The 21,221-nt window shown below is 37.7% G+C and overlaps 2 protein-coding genes and 1 non-coding gene across 8 annotated transcripts in view; 2 read left to right on the plus strand and 1 right to left on the minus strand.

Moving 5' to 3' along the window:
* The window catches only part of DAPP1 (dual adaptor of phosphotyrosine and 3-phosphoinositides 1), a 97,320-nt gene that overhangs the window by 22,378 nt on the left and 53,721 nt on the right, over positions 1–21,221 (minus strand). Inside the window, exons 9-10 of one of the 6 annotated variants that reach the window (XM_070791154.1) lie at positions 1,425–19,950; positions 1,049–1,165 (exon numbers count right to left, since the gene is read on the minus strand). In XM_070791154.1, the coding sequence (XP_070647255.1) occupies positions 19,882–19,950 (69 nt within the window). In that variant the 3' untranslated portion in view covers positions 1,049–1,165; positions 1,425–19,881. Of the gene's footprint in view, positions 1–1,048; positions 19,951–21,221 lie in introns of those variants that run through there. The other 5 variants (XM_019962398.2, XM_070791155.1, XM_070791153.1 and 2 more) reach the window with 5 other exon arrangements.
* On the plus strand, positions 2,445–13,901 carry LAMTOR3 (late endosomal/lysosomal adaptor, MAPK and MTOR activator 3). Its single transcript, XM_019962397.2, has 7 exons — positions 2,445–2,559; positions 2,860–2,905; positions 5,794–5,828; positions 8,072–8,130; positions 9,647–9,780; positions 11,068–11,131; positions 12,884–13,901. Exons 2-7 carry the CDS (start codon positions 2,897–2,899, stop codon positions 12,955–12,957), a joined length of 375 nt encoding a protein of 124 aa, XP_019817956.1. The 5' UTR covers positions 2,445–2,559; positions 2,860–2,896; the 3' UTR covers positions 12,958–13,901.
* TRNAS-GGA (transfer RNA serine (anticodon GGA)) lies at positions 14,727–14,798 on the plus strand. Its single transcript has one exon. It is a non-coding gene; the product is annotated as a tRNA-Ser (tRNA).

Consider the following 21,221-nt stretch of genomic DNA (forward strand, 5'->3'; position numbering starts at 1 on the left):
ACACATAATTATGCACAAATAAGTATCAGTTGTTCTTGGTAATATATAGGAACATTCAAGAGAATATGATGGATGAGAAGGTGTTATAAGGAAACAAGATTTAAATAGCTAAGGTAGAAAATAAAGGGGTTTAGAACACGTCACCCTGAAATATGCCACAGCAAATGCATGAAAGGCTCTCTGACCTCCCACCTTCACTTAAAGGCTTGTCATAAAACTTCCCATGGGAAATGTGCCCTCCTTCTACCAGGAAGAGAAGAACATTCTTATCACCAGAGATGGGACTGACACTGATATGGACCTATATAAACAAACCTACTAAAATAACCCTTATCTTCCACAGTTTATTCCATGTTTAATAGTCACCATCATACAATTTACTGCTCTTAGCCTAAGCCCCTTGTTTTGTCTCATCCTCACAAGTTTATTGTTCTTTGTGTAAAATGGCATATCAATTTTTGGGCCTAACCAAGTTTTGGATCTTCCATTTTTCTTCTGAAGACTCTCATGTACATGTAAAAGTAGTAAATGCATTTCTATGTTTTGCTCCTGTCAATCTGTCTGTCAATTTCACTGTTAGCCCAGCCACAAAATCTAATAAGGTATAAGGAAGTTTTTCCTCTCCTACAGGAGAAATAAACATTTCAGATTCAGGAATTTCCACAACTTCCTGGGATAATAGCCATTTTGATGGAAGGGTGAGATAATCAATTTGGCTGAAAAATAGGATTCACATTAGATTGCATTTACAAGTAAAATGATTAAAGACTATCAACTATTGTCTGCAATGGTATGTAACTAAAGATTTGTTTGGTCAGCAATAATGTACACTGTTTTAGAAACGTTTAACTGGGCTTCCTTAAATGGCTACTGATACAAGTCTTGCTGAATAAGGGTTGAATGAAGAGCTGAAAAAATATAAATGTAAAAAATCATTGTTAAGTGAGAAAAGGACATGAGAAAGGAAAGAGAAAACATGATACCTGACAGAATCATGGAACCAACAAGGACATAGATCAGGAAACAGGTTTACTGGAGTTTTTAGTACCTTTGGGTTAGAACTGACAGAAGTATGTAGAAATATCCAATATCCAACCAGCAGCTGAAAATATGAACCTCGAACTCAGAGGAAAGGTGCAGATTTAGGAATCACATTCTCAGGATACTGTGGAAAGAAAAACAGCAGAAGAATTGAAGACAAGCTTTAAGAGTGAGGAGATTGGGTGAGAAACTAAAATAAGTGCGGTGTTCCAGAGGCTAAGAAATCAACGGAAAAGGAAGTGGTCTTAAATGATGTCAGTTGCTATGGAACTGTCAAGTTCTTTTATAATGACAAGGAGATCATTTTTAACAGCTAGGTGCTTTGTAACTTACCATTTCATCCTCCTAAGGGTAACTAGCAAATTAGTATCTTCCCACCATACCTTGGTCTATAGCTGGTTCCTTTTGCACTTCTATCTTCAGGGATCCCTTGGATTTCAAGGAGCTCAAATCAGTCAATCCATCAACCCTAAATTTTCACTGGAAGGGTTGACGCTGATGCTGAAGCTCCAATACTTTGGCCACCTGATGCGAAGGTGACATTAGAAAAGACTTGATGCTGGGAAAGACTGAAGGCAGAAGGAGAAGGGGACGACAGATGAGATGGTTGGATGGCATCACCGACTCGATGGACAGGAGTTTGAGCAAGTTCTGGGAATTGGTGAAGGACAGGGAAGCCTGGCGTGCTGAAGTCCATGGGGTCGCAAAGACTCGGACAGGACTAAGCAACTGAACTGAACTTGATGACCTGTGGAAAAGAAGTTCCCCTAGAACTCATTTTTCTACCACTTACTGTAGGTTTTCCTTCAATGTGCAAACAAGCAATGCACCAAAAAAAAAAAAATTATAGACAGTCCTTAAAAGTACGGTCTTCTAAACAAAGAGCCAATGAAAGAAAGTTGCTCCATGTCTGCATATGTAAAAGCTTGATGTACACACAAAGGAGATCTCCAGAAAGCTCAAGGATCCTTGATTCAATCCAGACAAGTCACAGTACGAGGGTAGCTCCCACGGGAAGCGAAAGGATTATTAAATTGCGATCAGAGACCGACGGACCTGGGGCTTGCTGTTCAGTATGTAACACCACCCCCTTTAAATTTATTCATCTACAAGAAGAGGTTTTAAGATAACGGACCCTAAGAAAAAAATAATGAAATTTATGCACCCTCCCCAAACAAATACGTTTTCTTGCTTGCGTTTTCTGGGAAATCTTCAGGGTTCCGCGTTCTCAAAGCAAAGCAAGCTCTACTCAAGTGCAGAGGTCTGGGACAGCCGGAACTCCGCACGGCCGCAAAGAGCACCCGCGTTGAGTGGGCCGGGGCTTATCGCGCAAATGCGCGCTCCCTTGTCGAAGTACCGCCCCGGAAATCCCGAGTCACCCAGCGTCGGAGTCTTGGGAAGTGCTTCCGGGAGCACAGAAGAGGTCACAAATCATGTGACTGCGGCTTTTAGAGGAACCTGTCCGAGAAGTTGTTCCTGAAGTGGCAGTTCAGAGAACCAGGCAACCCAGAAAGCCAGGTAACTGCAGCCACTTTGCCCGGTGGCTTACGCCGCAAGTGGCCCGGGCGGTGAGACGGAAGAGAAGACGCCGCTTTCGCCTCCCGGTTGGGCTTGGATCTTGGGGGTTAGTGAGCTGTCAGGCATCTCGGTTACCCGCCTGAGTATTTGGGAACTCCGACGCTAATCAGCCTCCTTGGCTGGAGCCCTGGAACCGTGGATCCTTGCCTGACCCAGCGGAGAACTGACACTGCTTATTAGGTTGGGGGTGGGAGGGAGAGGAAGTCTTGAGGGGAGAGTCACCCGGAGTTTCTCTTTCAGGCGTGGAGACTGATCCTGCGGGAGGAAAGGGTTCATCATGGCGGATGTGAGTTAACACCCCCACATAAGAGGAAGGAGAGAGTGGAGAGTAGGTTGAGACTGCTGGGTGGGGAGAGAGAGCGCTTCCCAAATACAAATTTGTTTCGTTTTACCGCTTCCCTCCAATTGCTTTGTCTAGGATCTAAAGTCAGAGACTAATAGGAGTAATTTTCGGGGCCCTGAGTTTCTGCCTGGAATGGGGGTAGAAGACACTAAAGGTGCCTGAGGTTGAGACAATTTTATTTTTCCCACGCCCCAGTTCTGCGGGCATAAGACAGGTTCTTCATATTTACCCATTCAGTTTGTAAATGATGGTTTGCTGCTCTGAATCTTTGTCCAGTTATGTCTCTTTGGGTTCACTGTAGCAATTTCAGATGATTTATAACCATTGCCTTTTTAACACAGCAATATAATTAAAATTCTAAATTTAGGAAACTTTATTGTACTAGTTTCTGGAAACAACAGGGAATTAATATTATTAATGTTTATATTTGTTTATATTTTACATACTGTTATTTTGCTTATATTGGAGAAGGAAATGGCAACCCGCTCCAGTACTCTTGCCTGGAAAATTGCATGGATGGGGGAACCTGGTAGGCTACAGTCCATGGGATCACAAAGAGTCGGACATGACTGAGCGACTTCACTTTCTTTCTGTAATTCCTTTTGGAGAAAGAAATGGAAAGCCACTCCAGTGTTCTTGCCTGGAGAATCCCATGGACAGAGGGACCTGGTGGGCTGCAGTCTATGGGGTTGCAAAGAGTTGGACACGACTAAGCAACTAACACACACACATTTTGCTTATATACATGCTAAATATTCTTTGGAACGTTGAACAGATACTCATTTAATTATTACAGTAACTTTCATGAGATATGCACTGTTATTATTATCACTGTGTTTATAGATGAAGATGCTAAGTCACAGAAAGATCCAGTAACTTCCTCAGATTACACAGCTAGTTTGTTGCTGAGTCAGGATACCAACCCAGGCAGACTCCAGAATCCATGCTTTTAACTACACTAAATGATTATTCAACAATATGAATCTGATTTTTCTTTTAGGTTGCAGGATTATGTGTTTCAACATTTAGCAACTTTTTATGTCTTTATCACTCCATTTTTGGGGGTCTTCCAGTATATTTTTGAGGCCTCATTCTCTAGGCATAATCAAATCGCTGAATTCTTTTGAGCATCTCCCTTGAAAAGATTGTTCTTTAAGGGCTGTGGGAGAAATAAAGATAACTAAGGTATAATTTCTCTCCCTAAGGATTTTTAAAGGTTAAAAAAAAAGTACAGTAGGCAAGTGATCATAGATATGCATACATTATTGTGTGAAAATTCAGAGAAGAGAGGGATTACCTCAGTTTGTCTTTATCAGGGAAGCCTGTTTGGAGTATTTGGTGGTTGAGATTAGCTCTAATTGATGAGTAGCGTTTTTTTTTAAGATCCAGAGGGTATTAATATTAATAGTTAGAATGTAAGCATGAGCAAAATTAAAGATAGGAAACAGAAAGATGTGTGTTGCAGAGCTGTGAATAGCCCATTTCATCTGGGGCTGAGGAAATGTATGAGGGAGTGGTAGGAAGCAGGACTATAAAATGTGTTATAGCCCATCCATATTGTAGAGAGCCTCAAATATCTACAGGATTTGTACATAATTCGGTAAACAGTGGAGAGCCATTCAAACATTGGTTCATGATCTTGGCTGCATGAAAAATCCTCTGGGGAGCATTTTCAATACAGGCATCAGAGTTCTTTTTATACTCTGCAAGTGTTGTCCGTAGCCAGGGTTGAGAGTCACTGCAATTGTCCATTTAGAGAAGGAGAATTATATGATTATTGGCTTTGTGTAGAAATGTGTGCGATAGAAGTGGTAGGCCATCATACCAATTGGGAGGCTGGTGTAAGTCATAAATATTAAAATGAACCTAAATTGTAATGTCATCCGAAAAGGAGAGGAGAACATCAGTTTAAAAATACTTGACTTCACAAGTGGTTTTTAAAGTGACACATGAGTTTAGGGTGATTATATTACCTTAAGTTTCAAAGCTAAGTAACAGGGAACAGTAATGCCATTAGTGGACAGAGGGAGAGATTGGGGAAATCCAGATTTTGGATGGAAAATGATGAGTTTTGTGATTTTGTATTTAAGATGAGAGCAAAAGTAAGCTGGTGGTGATAGCATGGAATAAAATCAACATTCAGGTTTGGGGAGTAGTAGGAATTAGAGGGTCAAAACAAGATATATCTGATTTACCTATGTAGAACTCATGATTGCTACCTGGATTGTCAGTGAAATTCCCCAAATGAGAGTGTAATGAGACCAAGTAGTCTTCTAATTTTTTTAAAGTCATAATTATGTTCCATGCTGAATGCTTGACACACATTGTCATTTGTCTTTAGTCATGTAAGAAAACTGAGTTTCATGAAGTTAGTTAACTTACCTTGGATCTTAAAGTGATGTTAAAAAAGTCTGTGGACATGGATAAGTATTCATAATATATTCTCAAGTGAACTCAAAGTTAGCAACAAGATGTACAGTAGTATGAGAAGTGTGATCTAATATTATAGCTAATATGTATTTGTGTTTCCACTGATGGATATGCTAACCACTTGACATGAGTGTTTTCAATAAACTTTAGTAACAGTCTTATAATGTAGGTTCTTTAATTATGCTTACTCAGCAAATAATGAAACTGAGGCTTAGAGAAAAAGATTAGTTGTTGCAAGTTACACCACTCCTTAAAACATCAAAAGCAAAACGAGAAAGACAAAGCACAAGCAAGAATGGTTGTGAATGAATACTTAAGGTACCTGAGATGTGGCTAGGACAGGATCTAGAGAACCAGTACTGGGCATATTATTATAATATAATTTTTATACTCTCTTTCAGGATCTAAAACGATTCCTGTATAAAAAATTACCGAGGTAAAAAATTACTACTTTGTTACTAAATGAATTCTGCTTAACGTGTTTTGTTTAGTATTTCGTTTCTGTTTATCTTAGACTAATCCTGTGTTCTGCTGTTATTTAGCACTTTCAAATAGCTAACATAATCGTAGGTAGCACAAGTGATACGGTTTGAGTTTGCAGATAAACAACATGATCCCCCAGGGAAGTTACATGCCTTGTCTCAAATTAAACAGCTGGTGAATGGTGAAGGGCTAGAATCCAGTTTTTGCCACTTTAGAGTTCTTTCATAGCAGTTTACTGGATTAAAAAACCTAGGAACTTGCCTTTATTTTTAATACTGCCTTTAAGACCTAATTGCTGCATCTACGTGGGGGTATACAGTATAGTGATTCACAATTTTTTGTAATGCAGGAGACTCAGCTTCAATCCCTGGGTCAGAAAGATCCTTTGGAGAAGGAAACGCCTACCCGCTCCATGGCTATAGCCCATGGAGTCACAGAAAGTTGGATACAACTTTGTGACTAACACTGCCACGTTTTGAGTAGGCAATATATTTATAAAGTTCAAGATGCAAAAGTTAATTGAAGGACACAGAGTGAGGAGCTTCTTATCCTTGTCCTCCAGCCACACGATTCCCGTCTCAGAGACACCCATTGTTACCGTCAGAGATACGCTATGCACCTGCAGATTAAGTTAATAGTAATACTCCTCATTCCTAAGCTAAAATATTAAGCTAATACTTCTCTTTCCTAAGCTAATAACAATCATCCCTTTATTTGGAGATGTAGTAGGAACAGCAAGCATTGCAGCTTGTAGATATTTTAAGATACAGGCATGCCTCAGAGAGGTTGTGGGTTTGGTTCCAGACCACTGCAATAAAGTGAATATTGAGATAAAGCAAGTCACAATTTTTTCTGTTTCCTGTTGCATACAAAAGTTACGTTTACACTCCACTGTAGTTTGTTAAGTGTGTAACAACATGATGTCTAAAAAAAACAATGTACATTGTTAGGTAAAAAATACTTTATTGCTAAAAAAGTGCTAACCATCATCTGAGCCTTTAATGAGTCTTAATGTTTTGCTGGTGGAGGATCTTGCCTCAGTATTGATGGCTGCTGACCAGTCTGGCAAGTGGTTGCTAAAGATTGGGTGACTGTGGCAATGTCTCCTGCATTAGCAGGTGGTTTCTTTACCACTGTACCATGTGGAAGCCCAGTATAAATGATGATGATTTGAATGTTTCCCCATTATAATTTTTAACATTTTGGGGCTCTAGGAATTCCCACTAATAATTTCATATTTAAATTGCAGGGACAAATTATGTTATTCTCAGGGTGTACAGATGACAACATTGATATTAATTCATATTTTTGAATATTAATCATGTACCAGCCACCCTCCACTTTGCATGCATCATTGTATTAAACTTCATGGTAGCCAAAGGTTCAGCAGTAAAGAATCCGCCTGCAATGCAGGAGACCCTGGATCAGGAAGATCCCCTGGAGGAGGACATGGCAACCCACTCCAGTATTCCTGCCTGGAGAATCCCATGGACAGAGGAGCCTGGCGGGCTACAATCCATGGGATCACAGAGAGTTGAACAGGACTGAAACGACTTGCACACGCAGATGAGTACAAGTATCCCCGTTTTCATATTAACTGAGGCTTAGCGAGGTTTTGTAACTGATGCCAGGTAGCATAAACAGTAAACACCAGAGCCTGAACAGGAGCTCAGGTCTTTCTTACTTCAGAGCTGTGGTCTTGACCATTCTGTTTACTTCTTGTGTAGACGTGGTTGAGGGGATTGCCCTGTGACCTCCATTCTTTCTGTCCTCTTCTCTCGGCTTACAATGATCTCCCCACTCCACTTTTCTTATTACCGTAATGTCTCCGCTGAGGAACCACTTCCTCCGGGAAGCCTTCCCTGACCCACCTGTCTGGATCTACCCCTCCTTTTATAAGCTCTCTCGTGGCCCCACACATCTCTTAATGGCAGTTCTCACAGTTGTAGTTTTACATTTGTGTGAGGTGATCTGAATGATAGCCACTCTTCCTTTTAGATTGTAAGTTGTGTGAAGGCAGCAACTGGATCTGTTTTTGCTTCTTATGGTGGAAGAGTTTTGCAAACGTTATAGGAGCTTATATCAGTGATTGAGTCCTCATGGTTTTTCAGAAATGTACATGAGAATTATCATTGTGATTTTGAAGGTACATATTTTGAGACAATGTTTTATCATATATTAACTTTTCCTTTCTAGTGTTGAGGGGCTCCATGCTATTGTTGTGTCAGATAGAGATGGAGTGCCTGTCATCAAAGGTAAAATGCCGCAATTACATGTCAGTGCCATGTTCGACTTCGAATAAAAATGTATTTCTATCTGAGTAATACAGAAAGCAAGCAAAAAATAACCCATTCAATACATTCAGGACATAGTCTTAGTTTGGAAGAAAATGTTTGATTTTGTGTGTTGAAGGATAGGTTGGAATCTTATTATATATCAACTATTTCATGATGGCATGAGTTTAAGTAAGGATTTATTGAAGGCCCAGTTTCCCATTACAGACATTTTATGTATAACGTAAACGATTAGTAAATCTGAATGATGAGAATGAGCACATATACAGCTAGACATATTACACCCATGGACTCCCCCAGCATATATTTTTCATCAGTATTGCTGGTGGTTTTAGGATAAACAGCCATACATTTGAATTAACATAAATTTATTGTTTTGTTTACTCTTTCTTGTTCTTCCTTATTGGAAATAAGATTTTGAAAAACTTTTAACTTCACAGTTACTTTAGTTAACCAGAATCTAGCAAGAATTTTTGCCTAAAGAAAAGTTGGTTAACCTAAAAAAAGAGGAAAGAAAAGGTTTCTTTTTGCCTAAGGTTTAGCTTTTTTTTTTAAGTATATGTGATATGACAGAAAGGTTAAATAATGTCCTGCATATTTTGTTTATAATACATTCTCCACCTGGAGTTATCATATATGTCAGATAATTTCAGAGTTTAGAATTCAATCAAAGTTTAGAATTTAGCTAATGTAGTTCTTTCATTTTATTAATGAAAGTGGTCAGGTGCAAAGAGTACATTGTCAGCTGCAAGTTGCTCATGAGTCAGTGACGAGATAGTCATAGAACCCATCATCTTTTGATACGTGATCCAGTGTGCTTCCTAACCCAGCACAGAACATAGGTAGCCATGGGCAAATCACTTCCTTTTCTCAATTCTATAATGAGGACTTTGAACAAAGTAATCTCAGATTTTCAGTTCCAGTGTTCTTTTTGAGGATCTCTGTGTTAAAACCTTAAGCTCAGCACTTACGGTACAACCAACTCCATCTAGACCTTTCAGTGAGTGTAAAAAAACTTAAATCAGTGGCCAGGTGTAGAAATATCATCGTCTACAAATGATGTTTCTGTGGGTTTTGTAAGAGCAAAGGTTTATGAAACTTTTTTTCAGTATTCTCACTTTGTTCATAGTTAACCAGAATGTTCAATTTATTAATTGTACTGATAATCCTAACCTGTTTTAAGTTAGATATTAAGAAAATAGAAATATTTAGTATTCATTTGAAATTTTTTGAAAAATTGTGAGAACCAGCATTTATTCCCTTAGTTGTGATCCCTCAACTTCTGATTGAATGGTTTTTCTCACCTAAACTGATGAGACCCAATTAGTATTATGAAGTTCAGTGTTGTGAAGCCTAACTCTTGTGCTTCTTTTTTTCTGTAAGTTTATGTTTTTGTCAAAAAAAGCAAATAACTACTGTAAATCTCTTCCCACTGTATATCCTGCATAATTTTTACTTAAATCACTTGTATTTCCAGTGGCCAATGATAATGCTCCAGAGCATGCTTTGAGACCTGGTTTCTTATCAACTTTTGCCCTTGCAACAGACCAAGGAAGCAAACTCGGACTTTCAAAAAATAAAAGTATCATCTGTTACTATAATACCTACCAGGTAAGTTCATAATTATCAAATGGTTTGCTGATGATTTCAACTATTATTATCTCTTCTTTGTAGAATAGTTTGTTTATATAATTCTAATTTTGGTTTCCAAAGTGATGGAATTTTAACATCTTAACCTTCAAATTGGTTATGTTAAACTGTAGAGATTTTTTTTCACATTTTATTTCAGGAATTAATTAATATGAACAATTAGATTAAAAATTAAATAGTAAAATATATGTCATCCTGAAATGGGTAAGTCAGGTCACTGTTACTAATACCTCCAGTAGATGGTGCCCTGAGCTTATTTAACAACTGATTTCTCAAATGACACACTTGTCGTCGTTGTTGTTGTTGTTGTGACAGATACAGGATTTTCCTTGAAAGTCAAATGATAGTTATTTACATTTGTTATTGCTACTAATCCCATCTTTTGGCTTGAAATATATAAATATATAAAATAAATGAGGTTATTATTTGTGGGAGAGAAATTAGTTGCTACAGATCTCTTGATCTCCAGCTGCATTTTCTTTAGAATAAATCAGTAACTTCTTCACAGTAGTAAAGAATCTGCCTGCCAATGCAGGAGACACAAGACACTGTTTCAGTTCCTGGGTCGGGAAGATCCCCTGGAGTAGGACATGGCAGCTTACTCCAGTATTGAGCAACTGAGCACACACACTGCTTTCTACAGAGCAGTGTTTCCCAGGGTATAAGTCATGCACTACCAATGATACATGTATGGTATTTTTTATTTTAAAAGTTGTATATTTTAGTGTCTATTAGGCAGAAGATAACTAGCTCATCTGACCTTTAATTTAGTCAGTAAAGGTTAGGTTGAAACTAAACTTTTTAAAAAGATAGCTGATTTAAAGTTAACTTAAATGTAAGTTAATTTAAATTATAGTGGTACAGAGGAGGCAAAAGATTGAGACTTTATAACCACTTGAATGACTGAGAAAAAATGCCTTTAGCTCCTTAATTATCAAATATTTATTGAGCCCCTACTATGTCATTGACACTTTGCAGGGCTTTAGAATATAAAAAAGATGAGGAAGATGCAGCCCCACCTTAGAAACTTTCCAGACTAAGTGGTATTAATGTCTCTAAGAAATAATTAGTAAGTCTGTTTTACGGAAATACTTATTTTCAACTCTTTCACCTTTCATGACATAATACCATGATGTCAAGCTAGTATCTTACACATTTAAAGTTTTTAGAAAGATTAAGATACTTGATTTGAATTATACCGCCTTTTCACTACATAACAGTATACTTTAGATCTTGTTCTCTTTTTAGGTGGTTCAATTCAATCGTTTACCTTTGGTAGTGAGTTTCATAGCCAGCAGCAATGCTAATACAGGTATGTTTTAATCACCTTAAATACAGCTTTTAATCTTTATAATACCAGATCTGAATAGTCTAATATGATAAGAACACAGATTTAGAGTAAGAAAACCTTAATGCATGGCCCAGTGCTACCATCTATTCCTTGTTTTCTGGAAATATAACTTCTCTGAATTGTTTATATATATATATATATATATGTATATCTGTATAATGGAGCTAAGAACTGCTTTCTTGATCTTGTGCTATTATTTTTTAGTTCAGATGAGATGACGTATAGATAAATATCATTTAAGATAGAACGGAAAATTAAATGTTATTTTCACCTCTTTAATACAGTATCTTGCTCATGTTACAACAGTTTCAGAAAGCAAAAAAAAAAAACAGTAGAGAAAATAACCAAACAAAACATAAAAACGATCACAGATAAATTTCAGTTCCATAAGGACCAATCTATAAAATCTTGAACAATAGTGGGCAAGGTAAATGTGTTTGGGAATTTAAAGAGTGTGACTAGGATGAATATACTCAGTTCTTTTTCACAGTGGAAGAATTTGAGGACAAACACTTGGAAGCTGTACTTTCTAGAGAGCATTGTAAGATCTCATTATATCCAGGGGTCTTCACTGGCTATCTTTGTGTAAAATCATAACAGTATTCAGTATTCAGTTGAATTACAATTTTTTTTTTTTTACTCTGTTTTAGTTTAAGTGGAATTTTTTAAAGGTCTATCTCCAGATTTCACCACTGTTAGAACTGCTTTACTTTCCTTTTCTGTTTTTTTATTTGCAAGATATTTGAGCCAGTTTTGTTTCCAGCTGTCACTGAAGCCTGTATTTAGATTGCTTATGTTTAAAATGTGGGGTTTAGATTGAATGAACTGTTGGGTGTCTTTCATTTCTAAATGCTTTCAAGCCGTAAAATACTGTGTGTGAAAACTCTTTGTAAATGTATAGGATAGTAGTGGTGTCGGTATTTTAAATATGTTAAACCTCAGTTGTGGTAAATCACTATCATACTATAAAATCATCAGTTATTATAAATTATGATAATCTCCAGAATTGTATTCTAGTACATAGAACATTTCCTTATGAATCCCAGGTGCTTTGAATGCTGTGTGAGACAGGAAGATCTTTAGTTGAGCGAAAAACAAGCAGTGTTTAAGATTATATAGCCTTCTACCCTAGGAAACTAACAAGCTGGATGTGCTGATTTCTAGATTAGCTTGCTGCTTTCGGTGTGTATTTTATAGTCCTATGAGGAGGCATCTTTAAAATATTTTTGCCTTTGAAATATGCATTTGTGCCTTAGCTTTACTGAATTTATATAATAAGTATCTAATTTTTCCTTTGCTATCTACCTATCTTTTAATAAAGTTCATTAAAATTGGCTCAGGAAAAAAGTCTTTTTTTTTTTTTTTTTCCTTTAGTAAAAATCATGTGTATTATTCCTGAATTGGTGCAAATTTTGAAATAATGAGGTATAAATGAATTGAAGTTTTTCATAAAACTCCAGCAAAATTATAGCACATATATAATTTATTTTGCATCTTCTAATGCATATCAATGGTTTTATTTACTTACATTAATAATAGATGATGAAAGTAAACTTCATAATAAGTGTGGGTTTTCAATTATTTTGTTCAGAATTACAGTATTTTGTTTTAAGTGTAGTTATGGAGAATGAACTAGGTCTCATTTACTTTTTAGTATACAAATTTTGATAAGCATTTTTCTAATGTTCAAATTTCTTAATCTCTTTGCTTTAGGACTAATTGTCAGCCTGGAAAAGGAACTTGCTCCATTATTTGAAGAATTGAGACAAGTTGTGGAAGTTTCTTAATCTGGAGTTTTCTTCATCATATCAGACACAATATCAATCCAGCAATCTTTAGGCCACAGTGACACTTGTATCCATGTACTCAAGGACCCCCTTTTTCCACTTTACTCTAGAAAAAGAGCCTTACAGATAGAATTTATGGACAGGTTGATGGTTATCTTTTTTTGTGTAGGGCTGTTTCTTATTTAGTGAGATCTGGGGATACCACAGAAATGGTTCACTCTATATCGCAGCTCCTGTGGAGTTAGTCCAGTCACCAAATATGTGTGAGATCCTATTTGGTGGCTCAGAATCAAAATGATACTTTGATCCCCTTGAGCCATGAAGTGCTCCCTTTTATACCATGTGCCAGGCCTGCAGAATAGGGCAGACTCTTTTTATTGTGAATAGTGAGGACATATTTTTCTTCATATTATTTTCTTTGCATTGAGTGTGAGAAAGATAAAAGTGGCTTAGGAAAAGTGAATGAAACCAGTACAATCACTAACTTTCATTTGTATATATTGTTGTGCACTGTAGGTGAGTCTTACTAACGAATTTGTTTCTTCTTAGAGGGTGCTGCTCTTTGATGGAAATGAAGATGATAGCTAATGGTTTTTTCTTCCATTCTGCTTTCTATAACCAATCAGTGTTTTTTTAATGTTTGTTTATTCTTTGTAAAATTTAGGTGTGATTCATTATTGAATTCTGTTTCCAGTATTGGTATGTATGTACGCATGGTAGTATATCCCTTTTTTCATACATGAGGATAAATAGTATTTTTAAAAGTACAGTTTGAACACTATATAGCTTCCCCCCACCCCTCCCCAGACTGTTTTCAAATGTTTAAACTCTGTAATTTAATTCACTCTTGCAACCACGTAAATAAGTGTTTCTTGTCTAGTTTGGAGACTGTTTTACCTTAAATAAGTTGTCAGTTGGAAAATAAACCTCATCCAGGAGCCTAATGTAATCTCTGTGTAATTGGTCTCACAGTTCTAGCATGTGGCTTTTCATGTTTAGGAATGCAGTCTATCATTCAAGGCTTTAATTTCCTCCTGGGTTCTTTGACAGTCAGAGTTCATCACTGGTACCTGGCATTGAGTAGCAAATGTGTGCTGTTCACTAGAAGTACCACATTGCAGAATTCTAAGGCACACAAGTGTATGTCATATTTCTGTGCTCCAAGGATGCATTTTATGTGCCATAAGACTGAGTGCAGTCCCTTAAGTTGTGTGGTGAGATTGGCTAGGCACTGGGCCTGCCTCCTTCCTTCTTCCTCCCTCCTTCCCTTCTTCCCTCCCACTCTCCTCCCATCCTCTACAAATAAGAGACTAAATCGTGGTACCTATCATTAAAGAATGTACAGCTCAGTAAACAAAACAGGCATAGGAAGTGTTGCGATGAAGCTGTGCACAGGATGCTATAGAAAACACAAGATGAGGCATTAAAATTTAGCAAGGACAATAGTCTTTACAAAGAAATTAGGACAAGAGAAATGTTTTACCTGCAGCAAGCTATAAAGAGTTAGTTGTTACAACCTAATGAGGCATTAGACACATTGATAAAAATCTAGAATCGCCATTATCCCAATTTTTACTTAATTGTGTCCAGGAAGTTTTTGCCAGTGCAGTGATGCATGAAACAAGAAAGTCTTTTATAAATGAGGTGACCAAGATTGTGATTTTATTTCTCTCTATATTATATATTTTATACACACACACATACACACAATGTGCATACATACACACACCCCAGGAAAGAGAACTAATAAATGGAGATACTTAGGGGCTTCCCTGGTGGCTCAGTGGTTAAAGCGTCTGCCTGGAATGCGGGAGACCCGGGTTCGATCCCTGGGTTGGGAAGATTCCCTGGAGAAGGAAATGGCAACCCACTCTAGTATTCTTGCCTGGAGAATCCCATGGAGGGAGGAGCCTGGTAGGCTACAGTCCATGGGGTCGAAAAGAGTCTGACACGACTGAGCGATTTCACTTCACTAACCTTTGCATAGTGAATAGTACTACTTTTAAAATTTCCATTTTAAGAGGTATAATAGATTCTATAATTATTCTATAGTTCATTGGGAAGGTAAAACTTAAGGAATTTTTGAAAAGATAATATAGAACTAGATTATTTTTAAAGATAGTATAAACCTACATCAGATGTATGACTAGACAGATCAGTAGAATAACCCAGAAACAGACTTTAGTACACACATATAAGACATAAAAAATTGTAACAATGACATCATAAGTCAATGGGGAAAGATTCAAAAAGCACATTTTTTATTCCCCACTGTTGGAAATGTGAATTGTTATACCCTTTCAAGTAGCACAATTTGGCAATCTATACCAAGATCAAATGTGCATAATCTTTGACACATTGTATTAAGATTCTCCAAAGAAACAGAACCCACAGGCACAAATGTTTAATTTGGGCACCCAATGACTGGTGAAGTTGACACAAAAGCCCCCAATTCCACTTCTAGATATTTATGTTGCCAGTCCATAGGGACGTGTGAAAAGTGTATAGTACAAGTGTATTCATTGCAATTTAGTAACATTAAAGGATTAGAAACAGCTGAAGTATCAGGCACAAATGTTTAATTTGGGCACCCAATGACTGGTGAAGTTGACACAAAAGCCCCCAATTCCACTTCTAGATATTTATATTGCCAGTCCATAGGGACGTGTGAAAAGTGTATAGTACAAGTGTATTCATTGCAATTTAGTAACATTAAAGGATTAGAAACAGCTGAAGTATCAGATAAGGTGACTTTTTTAAACGTCAGTTTATACCTGCTGTTCTTGGTGTAATCGTTAGTGTTCCTTTCAAGTGTCCCACTTTAGATAAATTACATGTTCACTCTAATATAGAGGATTGGTTAGAGAAATTTCTACATTGGCTCAGTGGAAAAAAAAGACATTAGGTACTGAGGTAGAATGATCTCCAAAACATAATGTTCAATGAAAAATAGTGTTCAGTGAAACTGCAATGCTGCAATTTATGTATAGGAAGAAAAAATACGTGTGCATGTTGATACTTGCTTGTATTGATATGATGGTATCCGTGGAGATACACAGAATGGGGTGTCATTGATAACCTCCATGAAGTGGAACTGGATACTTGGGGAACAGAGATCCTAGGAATGACCCTTTTCACTGTAAACTTTATTGCACTTCTTAAATTTTTAACTATTCAAAAATAATAAAATATTTTAGCAAACAATAAAATATAAAATGATGAGGTATTTGGGAAAAGAAGTTGTATCACTCAGGGTTCACCGAAGAAACAACCAGTCGGATATATATGAACTAGATTAAATTCAAGGAACTGGTTACCTGATTTTGGAAATTGGCAAACCTCAAATCTGTAGGGCAGGCAAGAAAGCTGGAAAATCTCAGGCAGGAGCTGAGCCCGCCATCTGTTTCTTCTCCGTGGAAACCCCAGGTTTGCTCTTCAGGTCTTTCAAGGGCTTGAATGAGGCCCACACGTGTTATGGAGGATAACCTCTTTTATATAAATTCAAGGGGCTGTAGATGTTATTAAGCACATTATAGCAACATCAAGATGAATTCTTCCTCAAGAAGGCTCTGGTCTGTTTTACTTGGCAGTCCACTAGCCAGAGCTACTTGAGATGTAGTCCACAGACTGGGCTGTTCTCTTAGTATATGACAAATTACAGAAGTTGAGAGTTCAGGGTATAAAAGAACAGCAGGTATACTACATCTATTGAATTTCAAAAAATATTTTATCTATTTATTTGGCTGCACTGGGTCTTAGGTGTGGCCCACAGAATCTTCCATCTTAGTTGCAGCATGTAGGATGTAGTTGCCTGATCAAGGATTAAACTTGGGCCGCCTGCATTGGGAGCTCAGGGTCTTAGCCACCGGACCATCAGGGACGTCCCAAGTCTATTGAATTTTTAAAAATGGATTGTGATAGTTGTATTTGTTTCTTCAGTTTTCTAGTAACTAGATTTTACAAAATCCCAGTGATCGTAAATATCAAAAACGAAAAAAAAATCTGCCCTTTTCCACAGATAATTTAAGAAACTCCTGAATCCATGGTAAGCAGTGTGTAAGGCTGCATGTGGCTGGAAAGATAGGCAGAAATTCAGGTTTGCTGCAGTTGACCTGAAGTAGCAGTAGAGGAGGGGAGCAGAATTTACATTCACCCTGTAGTAATTCTCTTGCTCTTTCCTGAAACCGACAGTGTGACTCCCTAAGCTGCACTCCCAGCGTGAGAGAGAGGAGAGGATCAAAGAGCCCACTTGTGGGTGCCGCCTGGCTGGATGAGAGGGCTCTGAGCACTGAGCATTCTGCCCAGCGGCCCTGGAATAAGGGCAGGTTTCTCTGGAGGCAGTTACAGCCATTCCCATTGTTGAGCGGGGCTCCCCTCATCCAGAGGCAACAGTGCTTCTGTGGGGCAAGATTTTCCCTGGAGGAATTTTGAGAACAACTGTTGATACTTCGGCAGGGTCTTGAGGTACTTCCTTTACAATGAGCACGTACTGTTAGTGACAGAGCTTGACACAGACAGCTATTATCTCAAACAACCCCACTTGCCTGCCATTGGCACGAAATATCCTTTGTTCGAGGCCCTTTTCCTGATCTCCCTCAGGAGGCGAAATCACGACCACTTTCCAGGGCTGTTGAGAGCAGGTAAACATCTGGGTTATTACTAATTACATGGTATGTGTTAGACTGCCCTTTTCATGTCAAAAGCCTCCCAAAGCATGATTTCCTCCATGCTGAATCCTAAAGGAAATCAATCCTGAATTTTCATTGGAAGGACTGATGCTAAAGCTAAAGCTCTAATACTTTGAACACCTGATACAAAGAGCTGACTCACTGGAAAAGACCCTGATGCTGGGAAAGATAGAGGGCAGGAGGAGAAGGGGATGACAGAGGATGAGATGGTTGGATGGCATCACCAGCTGAATGGACAGGAGTTTGAGCAAGCTCCTGAAGGACAAGGAAGCCTGGCGTGCTGCAGTCCATGGGGTCACAAAGAGTCAGACGTGACTTAGTGACTGAACAACAGTCCTGCTAAAGCACACCCCATCATCTAGCTTTGCCTCACTTTCAGCATTTATCGTGTTTACTTTAATGCATTATTATGCATGTATTTCTTATCTTGCCTATATTCAACTAAAAACTCCTTGAGGACGGGGACTATTCAACTCTGAATCCTTCAATCCTTAGTAACTTGTAGTCTAACCAAAGTGGATTCTTCATTGCTATTTATGATATTAATAAATTGTATTTTTTAAATTAGATACTAAAAACACTTTAATAGCAAAATATTACAGACAGCAAAATCATGCTCTTTTTGATACAACCAAAGGATATAAATAACATATTTTACAAAAAATAGAAACAATGCTACCTACACAAACACTTCTGGATCTAAAACAAAACATGAAACTACATCTCAGTGAACATTTATGTCTAACTTCTTACTTTGCAAACTTGACACAATACATTTTAACTTGACATTTGCTTTATCTCATATGATACAAACATTACAAAATACATTAAAAACCTTGTTGAAAAGTAATTTTTGAGAGATGTTCAAATAACAGAAGAAATGTATTCAATAACAAAGTTGCCCTTTGGACTGCAAGAGCAATGTCATAGCTTTGCCCTACAACATCTTTATTTGGTTTCTTCCTACACTTTAATCTCCCTTCAAACTTCAGCCTATTAAAGCATTATTAATAAAGATTCTAGAAGGAGTTAGAATCTACTTAGGAGCTCTGGATGATGGTATCTTATCTCCCAATTTCAACCCCCTTATTCTGGCTTGAAAATGCTGTGTAACACATCATTACACTCCGCATGTGGGTTAGTGTTGCTCCCTCAGTAGGCAAAAGAAGTTGCTCTTGAATAAGGTGTAGGATGCTCCTGGCAGTGCGGGATACATCTTATTTCTCTTGGGCCAGTACCTACTGCTCACTTTTTGGAAGGCACTGTTAAAACACACTCTCCTTGAGAAGTCTCTTTCAGGCTGTTTGAGAAGTGTGGGATGAAGAACTTAGTGCTTACAAGTCCTCTCTTACTGTTACAATAATAATTGTCATGATTATTATATTTAAACTAGAAATTACCTATACTTTCTCACTCTTCCTCTATTTGTTTTCTCATTCTTTATAAGAATGAGAATAATATAAGAATATTAATAATATAAGAATTCTATATTTCCCCCAAAATGACTAAAAGAGATGATTTTTTAATATTGTACCTCCTGTTATCTTTATCATTCTGCCTCATAGCCCATAGGAGATTTAGTTCTCACGGGTTTCTCATTAGAAGGAAAACAGGACCCAGTAGATATCTGAGCTGTTTACAAAGAGAAAATAAATATTAAAAATATTTTCCATTTTTGTTTTGGAAATAGCTTTGTTTTTTGTATAAATGAGGGAAAAAATTAAAAACAAAAATACTGCCCTCCCACCAATCTTGGATGTTTTCTATCCCAATATACTTTCTGAAGAATCAGTCTTACGCTTCAGGCTACATAAATAGCCATTTCCTTCCTGGTTAAACACACAGTCTGGGACTCAGATGAGCTGACTATGATGCAGGGTGGGACTCCGGGTAACCAATGTCAACCAGCTTGGGGACAACAATGAGGGAATACAGAACCATCTCCTACTGCATGTTCTAAGAGCCAGCATGCCTGGTTGCAGTGGTCTGTCCATTCCTGTCAGAACGAGGACGCTTCGGTAGTCTCAGGGAGATGGCAGGATCCTGAAGGGCAGCAGTTTTCCCTGAGTCAGCAAATGTGGTGTCTTCTGGACGGTCCAAATCTGCCTCTGCTTTTGATTTGTTTCTACAGAAAAGCCCTCAGTCAGTTCTCATGTGAAATGTGCCGAGGACCCCAGCATTGGGAGCATTCCACCCTGCTCCTGCGTCAGGGTCTCCCTCACCGAGGGGGATCTGTCTACTGAAAGATGAACGACCGAGATCGGACTGTGCCATCCCCTTGATCGAGCTGTTTTCTTATTTGAGACTGTAAGAAAGCACACCCACCTGTATGGACTATTGAGCAACTTTAAGATAACAAACTTTGGCTTTTAACCAATATTAAATACAAAATGCTGACCGGTAAGAAAAGTATGCAACAACAAGTAATTATCATATCCCCACTTCCCCAATTTTACTCTTGTTTTCTGTTTTTTTCTCAGGAGAAATACTATAAAGTGGTTGCTAAAACATACACAAATTGGGAACCGGCCTAGCACTTTTAGTAATAGCAACACTAGTGAATCAAAATGAAGATATAAATCTAAATGTATTCATATGGAAAAATGTTCATGATATATTGTTAAGTGAGCAGATGAAGAACACTACAGAATGATTAAAATTGGTTTTAAATGTTTATATGCAAAGGGAGAAATCTGAAATGTTCATTTGCTGTTTTTACTTTAAATTTTCTATAATGATTATGTGTCACTTTCAAAGTTATCAAACAGAAACAATAAAAAATAATTCATATTTGAGCAAAGACTTCATATGGCAAAATATTTCCCCACTGAATATCAAATACATTGGAACTATCTCAAAAGGAGGGCTATAGCTCTTTGGATCTAAAATTGAAAAGACAACCAAAGGCAAAAATCCTAGTATTTAGAAAGGACTATTCAGTAAGATTCTAAATATAAGCTAATTTCATTTTGAAAATTGGAGATTACTGTCTATAGCTGAAAACATCAAGGGATTCAAGGTGGTATTTATATGAAATTTGAGAAAGCTTTGACAAGCTCTTGGCTAACAACTGACTAACTTGCAAACACACACACACACAAAAATTGCATGAGACTAGTGTGTTCTTATAAGCACTTTGTCTTCCTCCCAGGAGGTATATGGAAAGCAGATAAATTAGAATACCTTTTGTCCTTGACCTGCACAAAGTAACGATTATACAGGACACTAAGCTAAGTCTTTCTGGCAAGTCCACCTTCTCTGACAATATAAAAGGATTTTCTACTACAGAGGTATGTCAGCATTCCTCTTATCTGTCCTTCTGGTACCACACGTCCTCCTCCAGGCCAACTTGGACCACCCACACACTAACAGGAAGTCTGACAGACATCAGAAGTCTGATACACACTAGGCTAGGCTCTGGCAATGAGACCCCGGTGCAGCCTCATTCTTCTGTCCTTACTCCTTTCTTCAACACTTCCATGTTCGAGAAGAATGAAGAGACTCTTCCACAAGCCTGCATGTTGACTTCCCATAGGTTTTCAGGGGTTCCCTGACTCTTCCAGTAGAAATAAGTTT

Source organism: Bos indicus, chromosome 6 (assembly GCF_029378745.1).
Source record: "Bos indicus isolate NIAB-ARS_2022 breed Sahiwal x Tharparkar chromosome 6, NIAB-ARS_B.indTharparkar_mat_pri_1.0, whole genome shotgun sequence".
NCBI lineage: Eukaryota > Metazoa > Chordata > Mammalia > Artiodactyla > Bovidae > Bos > Bos indicus.

Excerpts from the sequence above, each read along its gene's own strand:
- LAMTOR3 (XM_019962397.2), top strand. Across the intron at positions 5,829-8,071 it reads CTGTATAAAAAATTACCGAG|TGTTGAGGGGCTCCATGCTA; the intron begins GTAAAAAATTAC and ends TTTCCTTTCTAG. Across the intron at positions 11,132-12,883 it reads CAGCAGCAATGCTAATACAG|GACTAATTGTCAGCCTGGAA; the intron begins GTATGTTTTAAT and ends TCTTTGCTTTAG.